Raw genomic sequence first — 19,528 nt, forward strand, 5'->3', positions numbered from 1 at the left:
TCCAAAATCACTAATGGCTAACCAGAACACAAACAAGAGACATTTTTGGTCCCCGGCGCGTTTAATTGACGTAGCAGAGCTATTTAATCACGTCACTCACGACCTAGACAACCAACCAACTGGAATAGAGTCGAGTTTCCAGGGTAGTTATCCAATCATATGTAGAGGAAGGTTCACTGTCCTCCAATGAAAGCAAGGCGAACGTAGGGGATCGCCAGGATGCGAAGCCAATGGGAGGAGATTGCGCGGAGCACGCCGGGATGATGGAGAGTTTTTCCGCTCTCTTCGGAGGGACAGACCCGCCTCCGCCTACCACAGCCGCTGCGCTAGGCTTTGGCCCTGGAAAACCAGGAGGACCCGGGACTGGGCCGCCTCCCGTGCCTGCGGTGACTCCCGTCGGAGAGGAGGCGGCGCGCAAAGCGGCGGCTGCCGGCGGCCCTTTTTACCTAATGCGGGAGTTACCAGGTAGTGGCTGTCGGGGGCGGGCTTCCGGGACTCTTTGGCCAACCGGAGTTTAGAGGCGGGCGTTGGGTCCTTGGCCAATGCCGTTTGGCGGCATTAGTGGCGTTACCGGCGATGGACCAATGAGACAGTCCAGCTGCGCCTGATGGGCACTTTCTCCCTCTCTGTGAGAATTTCGTCCCAGCAACTGTCGAAGCTCGCGATTTGGCGGAAGCGTGGCCTGTAGTGACGAGAGTCGATGGGCAGCTGCAGGGACCAGTGAAGAATCAGGAAGGCGGGCTCAGGTTGCCTGCCTGCGCTTGGCGCTGCCAAACCGGAAGTCGCCGAAGCTCATTGTTGAAAGCCGCAGGGCGATCCCCTGTGTGTTTACTCTGAAGTAAGCCGCGTTGCGTTTAATGGGGCCTACTCCAGAGTAAGTGTATTGAGGAGTACAGCCCTAGAAGCATAATGTTGGGGTGGGATTTGACGCACCGCTCCCCTCCCTTCCCCGCACTCCGCCCCCGATCCCTGTCCGGCGATCCCGAACACGCAGCCCCGCCCCTTCCGTAGCATCTCGTGGGGCGATGGTTCGGCCCGGTTCCGTTCTGGTCCCCGTCGGGGAGGGAGCCGGCCTACGAGCTGTACACAACCTCGGCCCGTTGCATGTGTCCTCGGAAGCGAGCCCGGCTGAGTTCAGCGTGGGTAGCTGGCAAGGGTGCATAGATCTGCAGCCTTGGAGAATAAGCCGCCTGCTTGCAGGTGTTCAGGTAGAGATCGATCTTAAGGGAGAAGGGTCCTGTGCACACTTACCTGGAAGTAAGCCCCGTTGAATACAGAGGGCCAGTTCTGAGCAAACATAGATTATCGTGGGCCTTGACTTATGCCCGAGATGCCTCACCTGAAGGCATCATGAGGAGAAGTGCTACTTCATCTTCAGAAAGCAGATGGTATTGCTGGCATATCTTTATCTGGTGTCATTGAAAGCAGAACATGTGTTGTTATCTAGAAAGAGGAGCTGGCTGCAGAAGCAATTTGTGCCAAGCTGGAGGGTTTGCTTGCTGCCAGACTTGGTCTGCTTCTGGGCTGTTAGCTAAGATGCGCCAATCATAGCCCATACTGCAGTGTTTTTGTTCCTTGTCAGGCACCACTGAACTAACAGGGAGCACAAACCTGATCACCCACTACAACCTGGAGCATGCTTACAACAAATTTTGCGGCAAAAAGGTGAAGGAGAAGCTCAGCAACTTTCTACCAGACCTGCCGGGGATGATTGACTTGCCAGGCTCTCATGACAACAGCAGCCTGCGTTCTCTAATTGAGAAGCCCCCAATCTGCGGGAGTTCGTTCAACCCCATCACCGGTACTATGCTGACAGGTTTTCGTCTCCACGCAGGCCCGGTGAGTTAGAGTTTGGGATGTAAGTGGACAAAAGATGGGATGGAAGAGGGAAGCCTGGACTGCCATTGGGGAAAAGACTCAATAATGATGTGAATGGAAAAGGATTTGCCAGAGCTGGAAAGCCTGAATGTTGTACACACCTATGGTGAGACTTAGAGCTGACACAGATTTTGAGAGGGAATGTGAATTCACACTGGAGTGTGTGTGGATCATGGTGTATAGTGGGATCAGCTTTTGAATTCAGTACCATGGGATCCACTTCCCTTGCTGGACTAGGCAGTAGTAAGTGGGCTGAAGTTAGGGACATATCCCAGGCAGAGGATGACAGAGGCCTCCTTCTGTAATGGAGAGAAGTACTGCAGGCTTCCCTAGCCTCTGTTGCAGAGCAGGTATTAAGAGGGTGGTTAATACTTATCTGAACTCCAAAGTAACCCCCTAGTCATCTTCTTTGAAGGGTAACTTCCCCAACTGGTAGATGGTATTGGGACAGTGGTCTCTGCCAAGGTTATCATCTCTTCCCATCGCCATACCGGAATACCCCCTAGTCCAAGCTTATCAAGGGAACCGATTTTGCCCATCCTTCCATGACAGTGAATTCTAAGCAGGGACAAAGTGGCTCTTGCAGTATACTGAAGCCGCTTCCAAGCAGGCAGAGTGCTAACTGGGCACACTTTACCCTTCAGGCACCTCTGATTAGCACTGCCCAACCCACTCGGCCTTTCCCATTGGGAAAGTCTGATGGGAGAGTGGCCACTTAGGCAATGCTGCATGGAGGAACCCCGATCATCTCTGAGCAGCAGCATCCAAACTTCCCTGACTGCAGGAAAGGATGGTGTTATTCTTCACACTTGCCATAGGGTGGCACCAAACTCAGCATGGTGAGTGGATTTGTCAAAGCCTGCTGTGGGTCCTTCCCTGGCCCAGGTGTTGCTGAAACAGGTATGGAGGGTGCTGGGGGTAGAAGAACCTGAGTCCACAACAGTGTTGATAGGTTAAACTCTGCCATGTTGAATTTGGAAGGTTGGGTGGGTGACAGGGAATGAAACTCAGTGAATTGAGAACAGCTGTGCATAAGAACTAAGATAAATGAACCTAGTAGGACGTTTTCCCTTGCAAATTATGATGGAGGACAACAGTGGGACTAGGTCAGCAAAGATACAGACTCCTAAGACCCCCCCCCTTGAGTGATTGCACCTGTGGTTATCCTCTGCCACAGGAGATGTGGTGTTCAATGTACTAATGCACCTCTGTTTCTTTTTGTGCTGCCTCAGCTGCCAGAACAGTGCCGCTTAATGCACATCCAGCCACCTAAGAAAAAAAACAAGCACAAACACAAGCAGAGTCGTACTCAGGATCCTGTCCCTCCAGGTAAGACACTTGCTTTTCAGGCTTTGTGGTTGCATTGCCATCCAACCAGCCACACTCTGCCAACATAGCATGCCACAGTCCAGCAGCCGAAGCTACCACAACTCCCGCCCCACTGAAAGTGAGTGCCTACTTTATTTGCTGTGTCTCTTCTTGGCAGAAACGCCTTCAGATTCTGACCACAAGAAGAAGAAGAAGAAGAAAGAGGATGATCCTGAACGAAAAAGAAAGAAGAAGGAGAAAAAGAAAAAGAAGGTAAGTTGGGGAGAATGCTGCCACCATCCACCTCAGTATTTGTAGCTTCAGGTATAGGAGAACTGAGTAAAGCTAGGATCCCTGCTCAGAACTTGGTATGAGATCTGAGGTCTCTTCTCCTGTCTAAAATGCCTTCATTGCCCTTTTTCATTATCTTTGAGTTTCCATTCTAGTTCATGTGTGTGTTTTGTTTTTCTATAGAACCGGCATAGTCCTGAACACCCAGGTGTGGGCAGCTCTCAAGCCAGCAGCAGTAGCAGCCTCCGATAAAGTCCTACCAAGAAGTATGATGGAGAGGGCTCTCCAGGAAGGTGCTACAGAATTGTTGAGAAAAGGAGAAGCAAGATTGAGGGAGCCACTGCTGACTCACATACTTCCTCTTCACTTTATGGAGCAACATGTAGACGGTGACTACTGGGTGGAACTTCTGGGACTCCATTGGTCTCTCTGTAGGAACACAGACTTTGCCTGGGACATAATGCAGGCTGGTGTCTTTATATGAGAGTCCTGCTTTTCTTTTTTCCTTTTGTACAAAATGATCCTGACTAAGTTGGGATGTGTCTGTCTCACGTTTTAATTAAATCTCTGTTGGAGGAGATGCTAATGATTTGAAGGAATCCTGACTTCTGGGGCCTTCTTTTCCCATGTCATGGGTTTGCAAGCAGCTCTGTATTCCTCTGCAGTTAATAGATGATGAGTAGAGACTCCAGAGCGGTTTTCTGTTGTAGGGCACAGCCTGAGGCTGGTAGATGAGTTACTAGTCCGCCTGGAAAGAGCTGGTGTGACTAATTGTTTTCTAAACAGGAGAAGAGAAAAGGCAGAAAAGGTGGGAGTAGAAACAAGACAAAGCTGGATTTCCATTTCTAGTTATTATCCTTGCCAGTAGATAGACTTGCTTTAATATCAGATGGACAGCTAAGTGAAAAACATTGACCAAGTTCCATTAGCAGTGGAAGCATGTCAGAGTCAAGGTGGTGTGCTGTGAATCTAAGGCCAGAACTCTTACAGGATTCTTTTCCTCAAGGACTCACTTATCAGGTAAAGGCTTCTCTATAGGTTGCTTTTTTAAGTGATGAGATTTGATCTTTGCTAGCAGAGAGAGAAATCAGCAACAGACTTAAGCTGAAGATATGGAATCCTCTTCCAGGATCTTCAACTGGACAAATAGAAACAATGTATCCGCTTTATGTCTTCTGTAGTGTAGTTCTGTTGTTATGTATTATTCTGGCTAAAATGGTTAGTTAAATCTTCAGGTGGTTATCTTATCTGCTTCTGCCTATCTTGGTACTAAACAAAGCAGTGACAAATCTGGCCCCATCTACAGCAATAGCTGGAAAAAAAAAAAAACCCTGATGGGGTGACAAGAGGAACATGCTTTAAAATAGTTGCCTCTTCTTGTCTACCGGAAGGAGAATTCCATCCACAGTTAACACAAGGATCAGAATGAGGTTGGATCTGTGCTTTGATCAGAGTGCCTCTTACGGCCAAATTAGATGTGATATGAGAGATCTCTTATCAGAACTCCTATGTCTTTCAGTGGGGTGGAAAATTCAGCATTAGGGCAGCGGTGGTGGGAAGCAGTAGAAATTGCCTGTCCCAAGCAAAAAAAGGCAGGTAAAACATGGGTGTCTATCTCTTACCCACCCCCACTGCTATGGCCTCAATGCAAATCTCGCCTGTTTTTAACCAAAGAAAAAGATGTTGGGAAACCTGCCCTGGGACTGCCCTGTCCCTTGAAGGTTCTATTTTGATAGCGTTGTAGATAAATGGGACTTGGAAAGTAAAATGGAGATGCTCTGGCATTATTAAATTGCTTCCTAATGACTTGCTCTATTGTCAGCCTTTTGTGTCCTGCCTTGCTTGCACAGGAGGGTTTGCTTCATCCTAAAGGAATGGATTCCATGAAATAAAGGTGTTTGTAGTGTCAAGTTCGCAAGTGTCAAGGCTGTCGAAGCTCTGCACCCACACCTCCAGGCTTTGGACTTTAGCTCCCTTTTATCCTCCAACCCAGTGCATTCTGTAGTCCATTGCAGCTACCATGCTATTTAAAAGGGTGGTGTGTTGTAAGAAACAGCAATCGTGGAAATATAGGTTGGTCTGTATCTTGCAATATAACTACTTCTGTCTGCAAAATTCTACTGATGCATGGAGATAGGTTCATTGGAAAGGATCCTTTCAGGAGAGGCTTCTCCCTGTGTTGGACTACTAGCTGTATCTGTCAAAAGCAGATAGACTTGTGCATCTATGTAGCACAAGATCTTCTGCTTCCTCTACAAAAGCTAAGATGTGGCAACATGTAGCTTGAGCACAGTGTCACCCACTTCAGATAGTGCCTAGCCCTTGGGTGCTAGCTGTGAGCTTGGTCACTTCTTCCCTTTCCTTTGGCTGTACTGATTTTCTTCATTATTTCCAGGTATGATCAATATAGTTAGTCTCCAAACCCCCATTGAAAACCTACTGCAAACCATAGTTCCTGATTCTAGGCTGGAGGCATAATATGGCTACTACAAACAGGCATTTGGCAAAGGGAACTGGTCTGGGGGCAGCAGGGTGGGGGTGAGCTGCCAGCTAAGAGCATGATCCCTCTGCCAAACTGTTACTGTCTGGTTATTATAGCTGCCCTTGTTGATGTGTGTTTGTTTTTAAATGCAGATCCAAGACTTAATCCTACATTCAGATGTATTTGTGTTGTGTGGCTGGTACGTACCTAACTATAGGGTATTCTTGGAGATACTAGCACCTTTCCCCTGTTCTGTTTATTCAGTTACTTGTGCATGGCCCTTGCTAGACCTAGGTGGCTTTTCTGAGGGCAGCCCAACCAGCTTCCTTCCAGATGTTTTTGACTAGTCATTCCAGTATTCCTGACCATTGGCCATGGTGGCTGGGGCCGATTGGAGTTGAAGTCCAAAACTTCTGGAGGATACCAGGTTGGAGAAGTCTGCTATAGGGCAACAGGAGTTGATTGCTACAATACTAGGGCTCTAGAGTGGTGGGGATGAGCTGGTGTTCTGGATTCAGTACTGGTAGCATAAAACAGTACATTGAATCTCAAAAGCCATTTCAACCCCAATGCTTCTTCTTACTTTCCCCAGGTGTGCAGCTAGAAGTCTAGCAAGCAGGACTCATGTTTAGACTAATATATAATGATAACTAAGAGAGTAATCCTATAGTCCCTGGGCGAGCATCCCAGGGACCATAGGATGGCATGGAAAACCCCTCCGAGGTTGGAGACAGCACTCCAACCTCAGAAGGAGGAGTTGGAGATCTGACCGCAGACCCCCTCCCCCTTGCAGCTAGTATGGAAAGAATCCTTGCTAGACAGGCTCAAAAGTCCATCTAGCAAAAATACAGGAGGGCAGGGAGGCAAAGATCACCTCTGCCATTCCTCCCGCTCTGCTGGCTTCAGCCCGGCAGGGCATAAGAATCTTGGAAGCCACAGAGTTCAGGGGCTTCCGAGCAGTGAAGGTGCAGTCCATAGGATTGCGCCCTAAACCCACTAAGTTCTAGATATAAAATCTAGTATAATTTCAGTGTAATGCAGCTGTTGGCCTTCAATTTGACTGCAATTTCATTGGTTCGCAGTACATTTGTTGAACAGCTGAACACAATGGATCTTAGGGAGCAGTATTAGCTATATATTCCATTTCTATCTTCTTACCTTACCCCTTCTACAGGGAACAGAATAATGACCTGGGCCATGGCTGTAAATGTGGATGATATAATAAAAGTTGACTCACTCCTCTAACCCGTATAGTCAACAAAATAAAAAGCTGAAATCTGCCTAATATAATAAAGGAGAAGAACGAGAGCTCTGCTCCTCTTCCCATCATTTTTATCTCACCTTTCTCATGCATCTAAACTGAAGCCATTGCTACTGAGAGAGGATAGGTGGGTCCAAATGCCCCCCTAATTATAGGTGATCTCTACACCCTGAAGAGCAGCTAAGGAATACTTCCCCCCTTCCAGACGAGAAGCATTATCCTCTCCTGCAGCCCTGGTGCTGTTTTCAGGGAAAGGAGGAAAACTGCTTCATACACAAATCCTGTTTGCGATTAGGCATGTGACCATCCAGATGTTGGGCTGCAACTCCCATCAGCTCCAGGGAGCATAGCCAACAGCATGGGATGATGGGAGTTGCAGTCCAACATCTGGTGGGCCACATATTCCCCATCCCTGGACTAGGCTATCCTCTCATTTGCTCCTATAAAATTCTCTTAGGACAAAGTAAACAGGCTGCAACACTGGACGCAGTTGAGAGGGGTGGAAGCCACACCTCACTCAGACACAGGTTAACAGGAGCAGGGTTAGCTTCTACCCGAAGCACTACACTGAAACCAATTTTGAGCTGGAGGAAAAATGTGCCTACCACATCTGAAGGTGCCAGTAGGCAGACAGGCCTCTTATTAACTGGGCCTCCAGGGAGATGTGCAATGTTTCTTTGGACAGAGAGATGCTTTACACTGGTGGTGCACAACTCAAACCACCCCAAAGGCCACTTTCCTGTTAAGCACTAAGGTGTCCCTACATGCTTTAACACAGTTGTTGTATCAGAAACTTTCGGAGACCACAACCCACTTTAAGAGGCACAAAACCTTACCCTCAGTTGACGTGTATATTTCAAAGGTAAATGAATACATGCAACATAGATGCACAGATAAAAGGTGTTATTACGAAGGAAGGGCGGCAGGCCCAGCAACGCAAGAGACAGGTGTGTCACATTACTATGCAGAGCATAATGTAAACTGTCCCAGCCAAAAGAGTAAAAGATTCCATCAGTGTGGGTGTGACTGCTCCCAAGCAGTACTGCTCAAACGAGCTGGTGTACAGAAACAAGTGAAGAGAGACCATTACTTTTAGTAATGAGAGCGCTACTCCTCAACAGTATTTAGTACAAGTTAGGGTTAGCATCAGATCTGCAAAAGAATTCCAACTCAGTAGCTTCATACCAGAGCCCGGCTTTAAAACCTTTTGGTCGGAAGGGCAGTAATGTTCAGAGTCTCTTACGAAGTGGCAAGCAGACTCACAAGGCGTTCTGTAAGACTTGATAGTTGCCATATTTCATTAGCAGGCTGGAGTGAGTCACACCCTGGATCTCATTTTCATTTGCGCTTTGGCTAGTAATAGGTCGCACCCTTCCCTTGCATTCCTGGGCCTTCTGGCTGTTATGGGTCTGTGCACATGTGCATCTGCCAGTGAAGGCGAACACTCTGCGCATCGGACAAAGCAAGCTCTGGCTCACTACAATGTATGCTACACTTGATGTATTAGTCCCTATGATACAGCTAGATTCTCTTGAATTTTATGCATAGATTAACATTTTTATAAGAATGTTACAGTGTGGTGTTAAATTGCTGGAAAGTAGTTTTCCTTTTCACCGTTTTCAAGCCATCCTGTGACCCTTTCTGTGTCTGCATCCTGTAACACCTGTCTTCTCTTTCTATACAAGGCTGGTAGCCTCTTTTGGCCTGCAAGCTGAACTCCATTTCAGAGAAGTTCTTGGGGGCCACATTCCAATGGTGGGCGGAGCTGAAGGCAAAAGGGGCAGGGCCAAAATACCAGCCTATTGTAGCTTAAAGCTCTTACTGCCAGGAGCTGAGCCTCAGGAGATTCATTTCAACGTTTTAAAATGGGGGGGGGGGACTGCTCAAAAGTCGGGAAAACCACCAGTGGATCAGTGGTTGAGAGAAGGGTGTGTAGCCATCTGGGGAACGCTGGAGGGCCAGACTTGGCCTCTGGTCCTGAGGTTCTGTACCCCTGCTATACAGTCACAGCCGGTCTCTCTGCAGCCCATTCCCTTTCTTCAGTCCAGTTTGATTTGCACCCTGATCTTGTAAGAATGCAAGAGCCCTGCTGAATCAGACTAAGGGACCATTCCAGTTGAGCATCCTCTTTGCCCAGGAAGCCCACAACAAGGGCATCATGGCAATAGCCTTTCCCTTCTGTTGCCCATCAGCAACTGGTAGTTCCTGTAACATTGCCTCTGATAATGGAGACCGTATAGCACCATTGATAAGCCTGCTCCATGAGCTTTCGAAGATAGTTTTTTCCACCACCTCTTGGAGCACGGGATTCCATACATTTAATTATACATTGTATGAAGGACTTCATTTAATCTGTCCTGAATCCACTCACCATCCATTACATTTGGTAACCCTAATTTCTAGTATTATCAGAACAGGAGTAAAGCTCCACTTTTTGAATACCATGCATAATTTTATATGCACGGTGCACCTTTTATCAGCTTAGGGTGGTTGTCAGTGCACCAGCCTATCTGGATAGCCTAGCTCCTGTTATCCATGCCCTGCTAACCTCTTATTTGGATTACAGCAATGTGCTATACATGGGGCTACCTTTGAAAACTGCTGGGAAACTACCGCTGGTCCAAAGTATGGCAGTGAGCTTGTTAACAGAGACTTGTTGATATGATTATATTACTCAAGTGATTTGATCTGCCCTGGCTTCTAGTCTGTTTCTTGACCTAATTCAAGGTGCAGTAGTAACCTTTGAAGCCCGAAACAGCTGGGGTGCAGGTTATGGGAAGGATCATCTCCTCTCAGATATATCCACTCAGGCTCTAAAATCATCTTCAGAGGCCCTTTTCCAGTTGCCTCCACAGAATGAAATGAAGCAGGTGGCTAATAAGGGGCCTTTTCAGTGCTGAGGCCCTGGTTGTAGAACCCCCCAGAGAGGCTCACCTGATGATTACTGGTATTTTTGGCACCTGGTGAAGACCTCATTTTCCCATGCTTTCTAGTCCTTCAGTTTCAAAAACCGAGTTCTTGCATTTTTGTATCTTTGCACTGCTACTGAACTTCAGGTTTATTTTGTTTTACACTTTTTGAATTTTGATATTAAGAAGGTTTTTTTTATGGTTTTCAGTTTGGCTTTGGCTATTGGGTGGTATAGACACGTAACTGATAAACAAACGGAAACGTTCCCGAGAGTGTTAGTCTTTCTTTTAGAGAAGATGCTCTTGGTCATTTTGGTTGCCCTATTCTGTTCCTCTTCCTGTTCTAGAGCCTTTTTTAAGATGGGACAAGCTGAACAGTACACAGTCCAGATCCCATCAGTGTACATGTGATGTTTTGCATCGCTTTAAGCTTACCTACATTAAACCTCATTTGCTATTCACCCAGATTGGAAAGAATGCAGTCACTGCTGTTGCCCCCCGCTCCCTTTTTCCTGAACTCAGTAGCACCACAATGTGTGGAAGGCTTCATTCTTATAGCCATTCCCACTGAAAGAGTATCAGACATGAGCTGGCTGTGGAGCACGGCAGGTTCACTACAGGTGGCTCTTAAATGCCAACTCTGCCATGGATCTTTGAATCCAGGCAAGGACCATCAATGCAAATGTAGCGATATAGGCAATTTCCACCTCTCCTTTGGGTGACCTTATACTTTCTCGTAACGTACGAGAGGGACATGAAGTTAATGACAAAAATTATTTGCCATTTCCCAAGCCGGGGGCGGGAGGGGGGATAGTTATGGAAAGGACTGCAAGTTGTTCTTAGGCCTCATGTTATGGGAAACTATTATTTTATACCCCCCCTCCCCACATAACTCACCCATCATAATGCCCATTTCTATGGAGACAAATAATAGCACTCTGAACTGAAAACTTCAAATAGTATGAAAGAATTATTGCAATTCAGCAAAAATTGTAACTGCCCCTTTATAAATGACTGGAATAGGACTTATATCACAACAAAATCCTATTCTATTCTTTTCTCTAAGATTTTAGCCACAACTAACCTTAGATAGGTACTGCGGAGAAAGGTAGAGAAAGTTAGGATTATTTTCAAACAAAATGGATACATCATGAGCATAGACCTGTTTTCTATTTTTGGCAAAAGTGCCCAAACTAAGAACTTGCCTTGGTCCATAGAACATATGGACTTTCTATAGGAAGTTGGAGACTCTTGGCTTTCTATAGGAAGGTGGAGACTCCTTTATGGCCATAGCCATACTATGCTAACAACCATGTTTTCATTACCTGCCTATGCTTCTGTCACAATGGTTTTAAGGGGTAAGCAAGACATCTTTCAGTTGTCTGTTGATTCTCTTGGCCCCCTCAGTGGCTTTCCATACCATTGAGCATGGTATTGTTCTGGATAGGCTATCTGGGCTGGGCGTTGGAGGCACTGCACTGCAGTGATTCTGCTCCTCCTTGGATGGTTGGTTCCAGAAGGTGGTGCTGGGGGATTATTGCTCTGTGCCTTGGCAGCTATGCTACAGGGTTTCATAGGGCTTTTTTAATCTCCCATGCTGGTCAACGTTTCTCTGAAATTGCTGGGGGAGGTTATCCTGAGGTGTGGGCTGAGGGGTCATCAATATGTGGATAGCACCCAGCTCTGTCTCTCCTTTTCATCAAATACAAGTGAGGCAGTGGCTGTCCTGAATCATGTCTGGGCACAGTAACAGGGCAATAAACCAAGACTCAATCCAGACAAGACGGAGGTACTGTTAGTGGGTGGTTTGTCTGCCCTGCTAAATGATGTTCAACTTGTTCTAGAGGGGGTTGCACTCCTAACAGATCAGGTTCATAGTTTGGGGGTGCTCTTGAATCCAGCACTGTCATTAGAGGCACAGGTGGACTCTGTGGCACAGAGCACCTTTTATCAGCTTAGACCGATATACCAACTACATCCTTATCTGGACAGAGATAGCCTACCCCCAGTTATCCATGCTCTGGTAACCTCTCGTCTGGCTTACCACAATGCATTATACATAGGGCTTCCTTTGAAAACAGCTCAGAAACTTCAGCTGGTCCAAAACACAGCAGTGAGTTTGTTGGCCAATGTGATATTGTACCAGTACTTTTCCATCTGCACTGGCTGCCAGTGCATTTCCGGGTACGATTCAAAGTGCTAGGATTAATATTCAAAGCCCTAAACTGCTAGGGGCCAGGTTACCTGAAGGATCATCCACTCCAATATATACCTACCCAGACCCTAAGATTGTCTTCAGTGGTCTTTCTCCAGGGGCCCTCACCAAAGGAAGTGAGGTGGGTGGCTACTAAGAGGGCGTTTTCTGTTGTGGAACCTCGGTTGTGGAATGAGCTTCCCAGAGAGGCTCACCTGGTGCTTATGTTGTGCTTTTATTCAGCACCAGGTGAAGACCTTATTTTGCCAGGCATTTTAGCCTTTCATTTTGTTTTAAACCTGTTACTGTATTTTAACACTCTGCACTGCTGCTAGGTTTTATTTTGGTTATTTTATATTATAGTTTTACACTTTTATATTGTATTTTATCATGTTGTATTTTATGGTTTTAATCTTTGTGAACCACCCAGCTTCAGCTATTGCACTTTATAGAAATGTAATTAATTAATTAATACGATACAGATGAACTATTAACTAGGCACACATTCATAGGTTGGGAAAGAAGCAATAGGAATCATGAACAGTGCCAAATAGTTTACAGATGCTGAGAGATTAGGGCTTGTATTGACTCGCAGAAACCCCATGCAGCCCACACGTGTTATCCAAGTAATTTAGCAGACACCACTACTAATCACGTCTGTAGCACTTTGATGAGTAAAGTGCTTGACAATCTTTGTGTTTGACCTCACAACAGCCCTGTGAGGTAGGCCACTATTATACACCCTTTTTAAACATAAGGAACCGAGGCCTAAAATGACTTGCTAAATGAGGCTATACCAGATGTAGGAGTTGGATTCATATCTCCTACCTAAACCCTAGCCATATTCTTTGCACATTGGCCTTCAGGAAAAACACGGTTACAACAGTAGGAATGTGGCCGTGTTCTGGAACACTTACCATTTGTTTCTTGCAGCCAAAACCAGGAACTGTGGGTTCATGATCAACAGGTCGATTACTATCCATAGGTTTGTCTCTGGAGCAGATTTAGGGGGCTGCAGGGAAAAGGAAACTTGCATTGCGTGAGCAAGAATCCATTCGCTTAAAACTGGATTTAGCCCAGACATATTAAAACTATTCTGTGCAAATGAGTGGCAAGAGATATTCAAAGCAAGGGACCACAATTCAGTCTGATGACAATGCAGATTAAGAACTATGAGAGACATATGAATCCCAGAAGATACGGAGAAGTGGAAGGAGCTGCGTGTATTTAGCTCATAGAAAGGTATTAAAGGGATGCTGTTGACAGTGTCAAAAGATGGCACAGGTACAGCAGGGGCCATAAAAGAAATGCATTGTAAAATATAGAGGAAACTGCCTGGAGCATGCTTTTCATAACCTAATGCCCTCCAGGTGTCTTGGACTACTACTCTCATCCCCATCCATTGGCTGTTAGGTGAGGATGATGGAAGTTATAGTCCAAGATCTCTGAAGGGCACCAGGTTGGAGAAGGCTGGCCTAGATGGAGAGCTGCTCAGCAAAGTAATCGGTTGTTTAGGGACATTGCCATCTTTAAGGAAGAAGGTTCTACAAAGGAAATGCTGGACAGATCATAAGGCCAGGAAATGCTCAAAGGCCACCAGGTCCAAGCAAGGCAGGGCCCTCCACTGAGTCACTCACAGTACTGCACAATTGTTTTTTATATAGCACTTTACAAAGAGTAGATTTGACAGGTCCATATCCAAGAGGCTTAAAATCTAAAAGGACACATGGGGAAACATGGAGAGAATGGGGAAGGGGAGGCAAGAAAAAATGAGGGAAGAACGTACAACTGTTTTGGTTTAGAGAGTAAGACCTAATTCTTACTTAATTCGTGCCCCAAATTAGATTGCCAGCAGAGCAAATAGTTCCATATATTTTAAGGAAGACATGGTAAAGGGCTGGATGCGTCTGATCTCATAAGCTAAACAGGGCCAGCCCTGGTTAGTACTTGGATGGGAGACCACCTGGGAATTAGGCTTCCTGCATTGAGCAGGGGGTTGGACTTGATGGTCTTGTAGACTCCTTCCAACCTTATTAAGAATCCTTATAGAAGGATTCTATGGCACACATAAGGGAAGTCAGCGCGAGCACCCCAAAGCCCTAGCTCACTGGCCACTCTAATCTGGGAGGAAATACCAGTGTTTTTTCATCTGAGAGAGGCTGTGTGTCTAACTTCTATGTATTCAATAGAAATTCAACAGGTGAAGCATTCTTCATCATTGCATTCCTGCACAATTAAAGGCAGGGATCAGTTTAGAGACCATCTCTTTCAATTTGCATTATATGTGAATTTGCTGCATTGTGGTATGGAAGCATGCCATGGCAAGGCACACTGTCCAGAAAGGGCACATAGACAGCCTTGTCCTCTAGCAAACAGACGAAAGAACAGCAGCTAATGAAAAGCCATTTACAGGGTTCCCATGATCACTTGAATTAGCCTTTATTATAAAGCAGCCTGATGATTCCCACCCATAGGCTGCGGGATTTAAAGCTTTCTACAATCCTGTTAGTCTGGATAGGGAACTCCCTTTTCTTGTAGATTACTTGCTGTGGGATTATAGCCAGCTTTCATGAAAGCACTTGTCAGATGCTCACTCTCCATGACTGCACTACCAGAACCTTAGTCAGCTCTTCCAGGTGATAAACAGGTACTGGATCTAAGCTAGTTTCAAATGTTTCTCCTGGAGGCAAAGTAACATCAAGGCTCTGGCTCAGAACTGTAATTGGGGCAATTAGCACTCTTGATGCCTTCAGCAGGGGCAGGATGCTTAATCACCAAAGAGCTTAAAAGTGCATTCAAACACAAATATATGTAACTCACAAAGGTCACACTATGGATACAACTACGGAAACTGAATCACTCTAGAAGGCCTAAACCCATTACCACTGTAGCCATTCTTCATGGAGGATAAGGCTGTCAATGGCTACTAGTCCTGATGGCTATAAGCTTTCTCGTTCTCCTCTAAAGAAAAAATTCAGGTGTCATTAATTATAGAGTACGCTATACATGCTTGATGTCTAATATTTTCATCAGTGTGCAATAAACATAATGAAAGCTTGCATATTTGTCACTGTGAATGGATAATTCACTAATTACACAAAAACTCCACTCACAAACCTCAGTTGGAATGTTGTCTTCACTTACTTTTGGTGGAAAGCAGTTTAAAATATAGCAGTTGAAGAGTATATTGTTTTAATGGCATTTTAATATTTATTTGTGCTGTGTGTTTTTTTACTCTTACATTGTAAGCCACTTTGAGATCCTAGCAGGGTATAAGGTCAAAGTTAGGATGATGAGCAGAAAATAAAGTTTATGCCTTTGAGATGAAACCAATAGTGTGGCTTTTTAGCCCTGAAAAGAGATGGTTAAAAACAGCAATACAATTGCACTTCTACAAAGGTTCCTTCATTGTGGATGTCGACACCATAATAAAGGAATGTTCCATTTAAGAAAAAAGAATATCAGCACAAAAAAGTTCATTAATAAATTCAGCTTTGAGATTAGAACATTTCTGATTAGGAATGAATTCCTGGAACAGTCACAGGAACAACAGTCACATTATACTTACTGTATAATGAAATTTAGTAAGTTGCAATCATGGTAGTGGTTTTAGGTTAACTCCCCACCATGACCACAACCCTAGCATCAGAGAGAAGTGCACATTAGAGAACCTAGACTGGAAAAAAGTGCTAAATATTAATCTCATGCTATTCTGAAAGCAGGCTTTAATTCTAACTGCCATGTTTGAGGGGAAGAAGAATTCTCCCTTCTTTACTTTATTTGCTAGTGATCTTAAGACTTCACAGCTTTCACAGTAGCAAGCCTTCTGTCCTGTTGCACAGAACAGTCCTGTTTGCTTTTCCCTACTCTAAGCAAAATAATATGACCCGATCTGTTATGGATGGAAATATTTAAGGTGTTAAGGTGGAAATATTTGCCTTAGTTCAGGAGTGAACTGTTGATCTTCAGCTTTCTTCTTAGCCAATTGCACTGTAAATGCATATTCAGAAGAGCATGGAGCTAAAAAATGTATCTTCCCCCACATGGCCTTTGAAACCATCCACCAGACTACTGAAGCAAGGTTACACATTCCATTGGTATTCTCTTTATCACTCCATCTCACACCACCATCTTGCTTACCCCCTTTAAAGACATGGGGTCAATATTACAATACCAAGGTCCACAGTTATACAATAGCAGCAATTTCTGATGACCCAAGCCTCTATCTTTTGTATTCAAGCTGATTTTGCTCTAACCAGAAATTGTACATCGAAAAATGAAGCTGATTTCATCTTCTTTCTGTATTAGGCATACTCACTTTAAAGCAGCTGTGTGACTGAAGAATCTCCATAGGTTCAAGATTAAAAGCCAAGCGACACATGACATTAACTGCACCTAAGCAATGGATGTTTTTTTCTAAATGTAAATAGCCACAGCAGGATCAGGAGTGTGGTGGACAGAGAAGGGAAGTCTAACCCTTTCCCTTCTTGCCATGGCCCCAACATCCCCCTGCCCAGAAACTGTTATTTGCATCAACATGCCTAATGGAACTTCTCTCCCAATGCAAATAGTAGCTGGGGTGGGGGGACTTTTTGTCAGGACCATCGCAAGGTGTGAAAGGGTGAAACTCCTCTTTCCTAGTCCACCACAGTCCTGATGCTGCTTCTCCCCCATCTCACTGGGGTGATTAACATTAAAGAAAAGTGAATGTTCATTGCTTCCACCCAATTAATGTCATGTCTAGTTTGGCCCTTAATTTGGTTGCATTTTTGAAGAATATCTTGCACTTTGTATTCTGGCTGAGGATTTGAAATGTAGATGAAGGAATAAGCACTCCTCACTTACCTGAGAAAACCCTTTACATCAGCAGAAGATTTGCCATTCAGTTACCTTGGGTCAGAAGCTTGCGATGCCCCACTGAATTATTGTGGGTGGTACAGCAAGCATTACTGAAAGACAATGACCAGTTACAAAACCCCTTCCCCAGTTACAAAACAAAAACTACACAAGCATGGAGGGAGTGGCTCATTATATTTTTTATTCCTCATTTTAAAATGGCTAGTCATAATAAAAATAAAAGTGTGGCTCAGTGGAGTCCACAGTTAAGATATTGCCATAGAGAAAGAGTCAGTAGCGACTAGAGGCTGGATTCCTGGGTTGCTCTGATTTTTACTTTCATAGGCGTTTACGGGTGGAGAGACATTTTTGGCATATGGAAAAATATTGCTTTTTGGTTTGTTTTTTCCTCTTCTTTCTCTTGCCCAGTTTGTGAATAAAGAACCGTGACACCACAAGAAATCAACATGGAGCAATTCATAAAAGCAATGTAAAAAAGCAGGGGAAACCACCTGGGGGAAGGGGTTTACTAAATACAGTATTTCCACGTAAGGGACCCAGCCCCAATGCCACTGCCACCCTCCTCCTGCCACTCAAAATCCCAAACACCTTCCCAGACCCTAATGGTATGCAACTAGGATTCTGCATGCTGATCTGCCTGATTTGCAGGGGATGGCATGCTTTTAGTGGAAGTCACTTTCTCAAGAAGTCAATGTCTGTCTGGAAGCTAAAAACTCCCCTAGTTTTCTGAAACCTTCCAAGTCCCGCAGGAAAGAAGGATCTACTCATGGGGAAAGTCTCCCTGCACAATATAGCCCAAGGGAGCAGGGATGCGAAAGGTGGTGGCCTCTGCAATGGATAATCCAGAGCTGGGTACAAGCCAAGCTCATGCCTGGCCACAGGCCCTGGGATGATCAGGCCAGATCAAATGCCATCCTGGCATTTCCTCAGCCCCACCTGTCCTGGGGTGGTGGCTTTACAGGGGTTTCATTTCTTTGGGGCTGCTCAACCCACTCAAAGTAAACCACATGCCTCCAGACTCTCTTGAACTTAAATGCCCCTGAACTTAACACACGGTTTCCACAGGCCCAGCTAATGGGGGCTGCCAGGGCCTCCCTCCCTCAATATGGGTAGATATATAATTTCTTTTTATAGTTATATTTATATATTTATAGATATTTATATATACACACACCCAGTAACTCAGAAGAGGAAAAAATAGAATCCGTAACAATAATACAAAAAATTAAAAATGATCCACTCCTACTGCACTAGGCGAGCGATTGCACGAGGTCCACAAGTGACTGTCCTGTTGGTAGTGGGGCAGGCTGCAGCCTGCACCTTCTCCCACAGAGGGGTGCTGATAGCAAGCCCCTCCCCTTCTCTCTCGGCAGTGTGTGCTACACATTGCAGTCTCTTGGCTGTTGAGAGGAAGAGTGCAGGCTGTGGAGGTGAGCAAGGCTGGATCCTGCTGTAGTGTTTAGGGACTCTCCCAATCCCAGACAGTTTAGTTTTAAAAGGTCATTGTCCCCTCTGCTCTCTCCCACCCTCCCAAAAATTGGATTTGTAAAAAAAAAGGTCCATGCATGTGATGGGGTAACCATCTGCTGAGCAAGTTCCTGTCTCCTGCTCATCAGGGGCAGGACATTTTGGGATCAGCCAAGGAGGAGTTGACAGTGGGTGATCACCTCCTCATACAGAAATTTCATACGTAGTCCCACCCACTCCAGAGACCTTCTTGACTCCTCCACGAGTGGGGCTGCTGAGAGGTGGCTGGCCGGGGGTGGGTGAGGTTGAGCCCAGGTTCTTGGGCTGTCCATTGGACTTGCTGTAGGAGGGTCTCATCTGCACCTCGTCTCTGGGAAAAAGGAAGGATAAAAGGGCATCAGGAAGTGACCACTCATTCAATGGCAATGGAAATGGAAATGGAGGACGTCTCACACTCAGGGTAAGGAAAGGAAACCTTGGGATACAACTTGCATTGCCTGGGGTAGTAAGAAGGGAACAGAACCGTGGATTGTTAATATCCACAGAGAACTGGCAGGGCACTATAAACGCTTTACAATACCAGCAAGGTGGAGCCAATCACACACCTGTCTAGCAGAGGATGGGATCTTTACATACCCAGAACTATTAAGAAAGGATGCCACACATATCTAACACAGCATTCTATGGAAGGAATAAAAGGAAGGAGGTGCACTGCATAAGAATAAAGCTTACCAGGAAAGTGACAGGTGGGGTCATGCTTCCACCATCGTCAGAAGGGCAGATGTTTTCTTACATCCTGTGTCCCACCCCACCCCCCTGATGGTGGACTCGAGTTTCTCTCACATGCACACAGACAAGACAGGGAAGAGGAACATACTGAA

General features: G+C 45.5%; 2 protein-coding genes across 3 annotated transcripts in view; one reads left to right on the forward strand and one right to left on the reverse strand.

The window, feature by feature from the left end:
• Positions 1-236: 236 nt before the first annotated feature.
• Positions 237-13,938, forward strand: MED19 (mediator complex subunit 19). The gene is made up of 5 exons (XM_084860058.1): positions 237-465; positions 1,583-1,839; positions 3,111-3,207; positions 3,365-3,459; positions 3,661-13,938. Exons 1-5 carry the CDS (start codon positions 261-263, stop codon positions 3,727-3,729), a joined length of 723 nt encoding a protein of 240 aa, XP_084716184.1. The 5' UTR covers positions 237-260; the 3' UTR covers positions 3,730-13,938.
• A 1,586-nt stretch (positions 13,939-15,524) lies between these two features.
• Positions 15,525-19,528, reverse strand: part of ZDHHC5 (zDHHC palmitoyltransferase 5) — an 84,438-nt gene continuing 80,434 nt past the window's right edge. For both annotated transcript variants that reach the window (XM_084860031.1, XM_084860022.1), the window contains exon 12: positions 15,525-19,017. In XM_084860031.1, the coding sequence (XP_084716157.1) occupies positions 18,852-19,017 (166 nt within the window). In that variant the 3' untranslated portion in view covers positions 15,525-18,851. The remainder of the gene's footprint in view (positions 19,018-19,528) is intronic.

Source organism: Heloderma suspectum, chromosome 1 (assembly GCF_057233095.1).
Source record: "Heloderma suspectum isolate Gila_16-S chromosome 1, 16-S_ref, whole genome shotgun sequence".
Taxonomy (NCBI): Eukaryota; Metazoa; Chordata; class Lepidosauria; order Squamata; family Helodermatidae; genus Heloderma; species Heloderma suspectum.

What these genes read in the sequence shown, in the direction of transcription:
- MED19 (XM_084860058.1), top strand. Translation starts at nt 261, where the DNA reads ATGATGGAGAGTTTTTCCGCTCTCTTCGGAGGGACAGACCCGCCTCCG. An exon ending in CCTAATGCGGGAGTTACCAG is followed by an intron (nt 466 to 1,582) that starts GTAGTGGCTGTC and finishes GTTCCTTGTCAG; the next exon opens with GCACCACTGAACTAACAGGG. An exon ending in TTCGTCTCCACGCAGGCCCG is followed by an intron (nt 1,840 to 3,110) that starts GTGAGTTAGAGT and finishes GTGCTGCCTCAG; the next exon opens with CTGCCAGAACAGTGCCGCTT.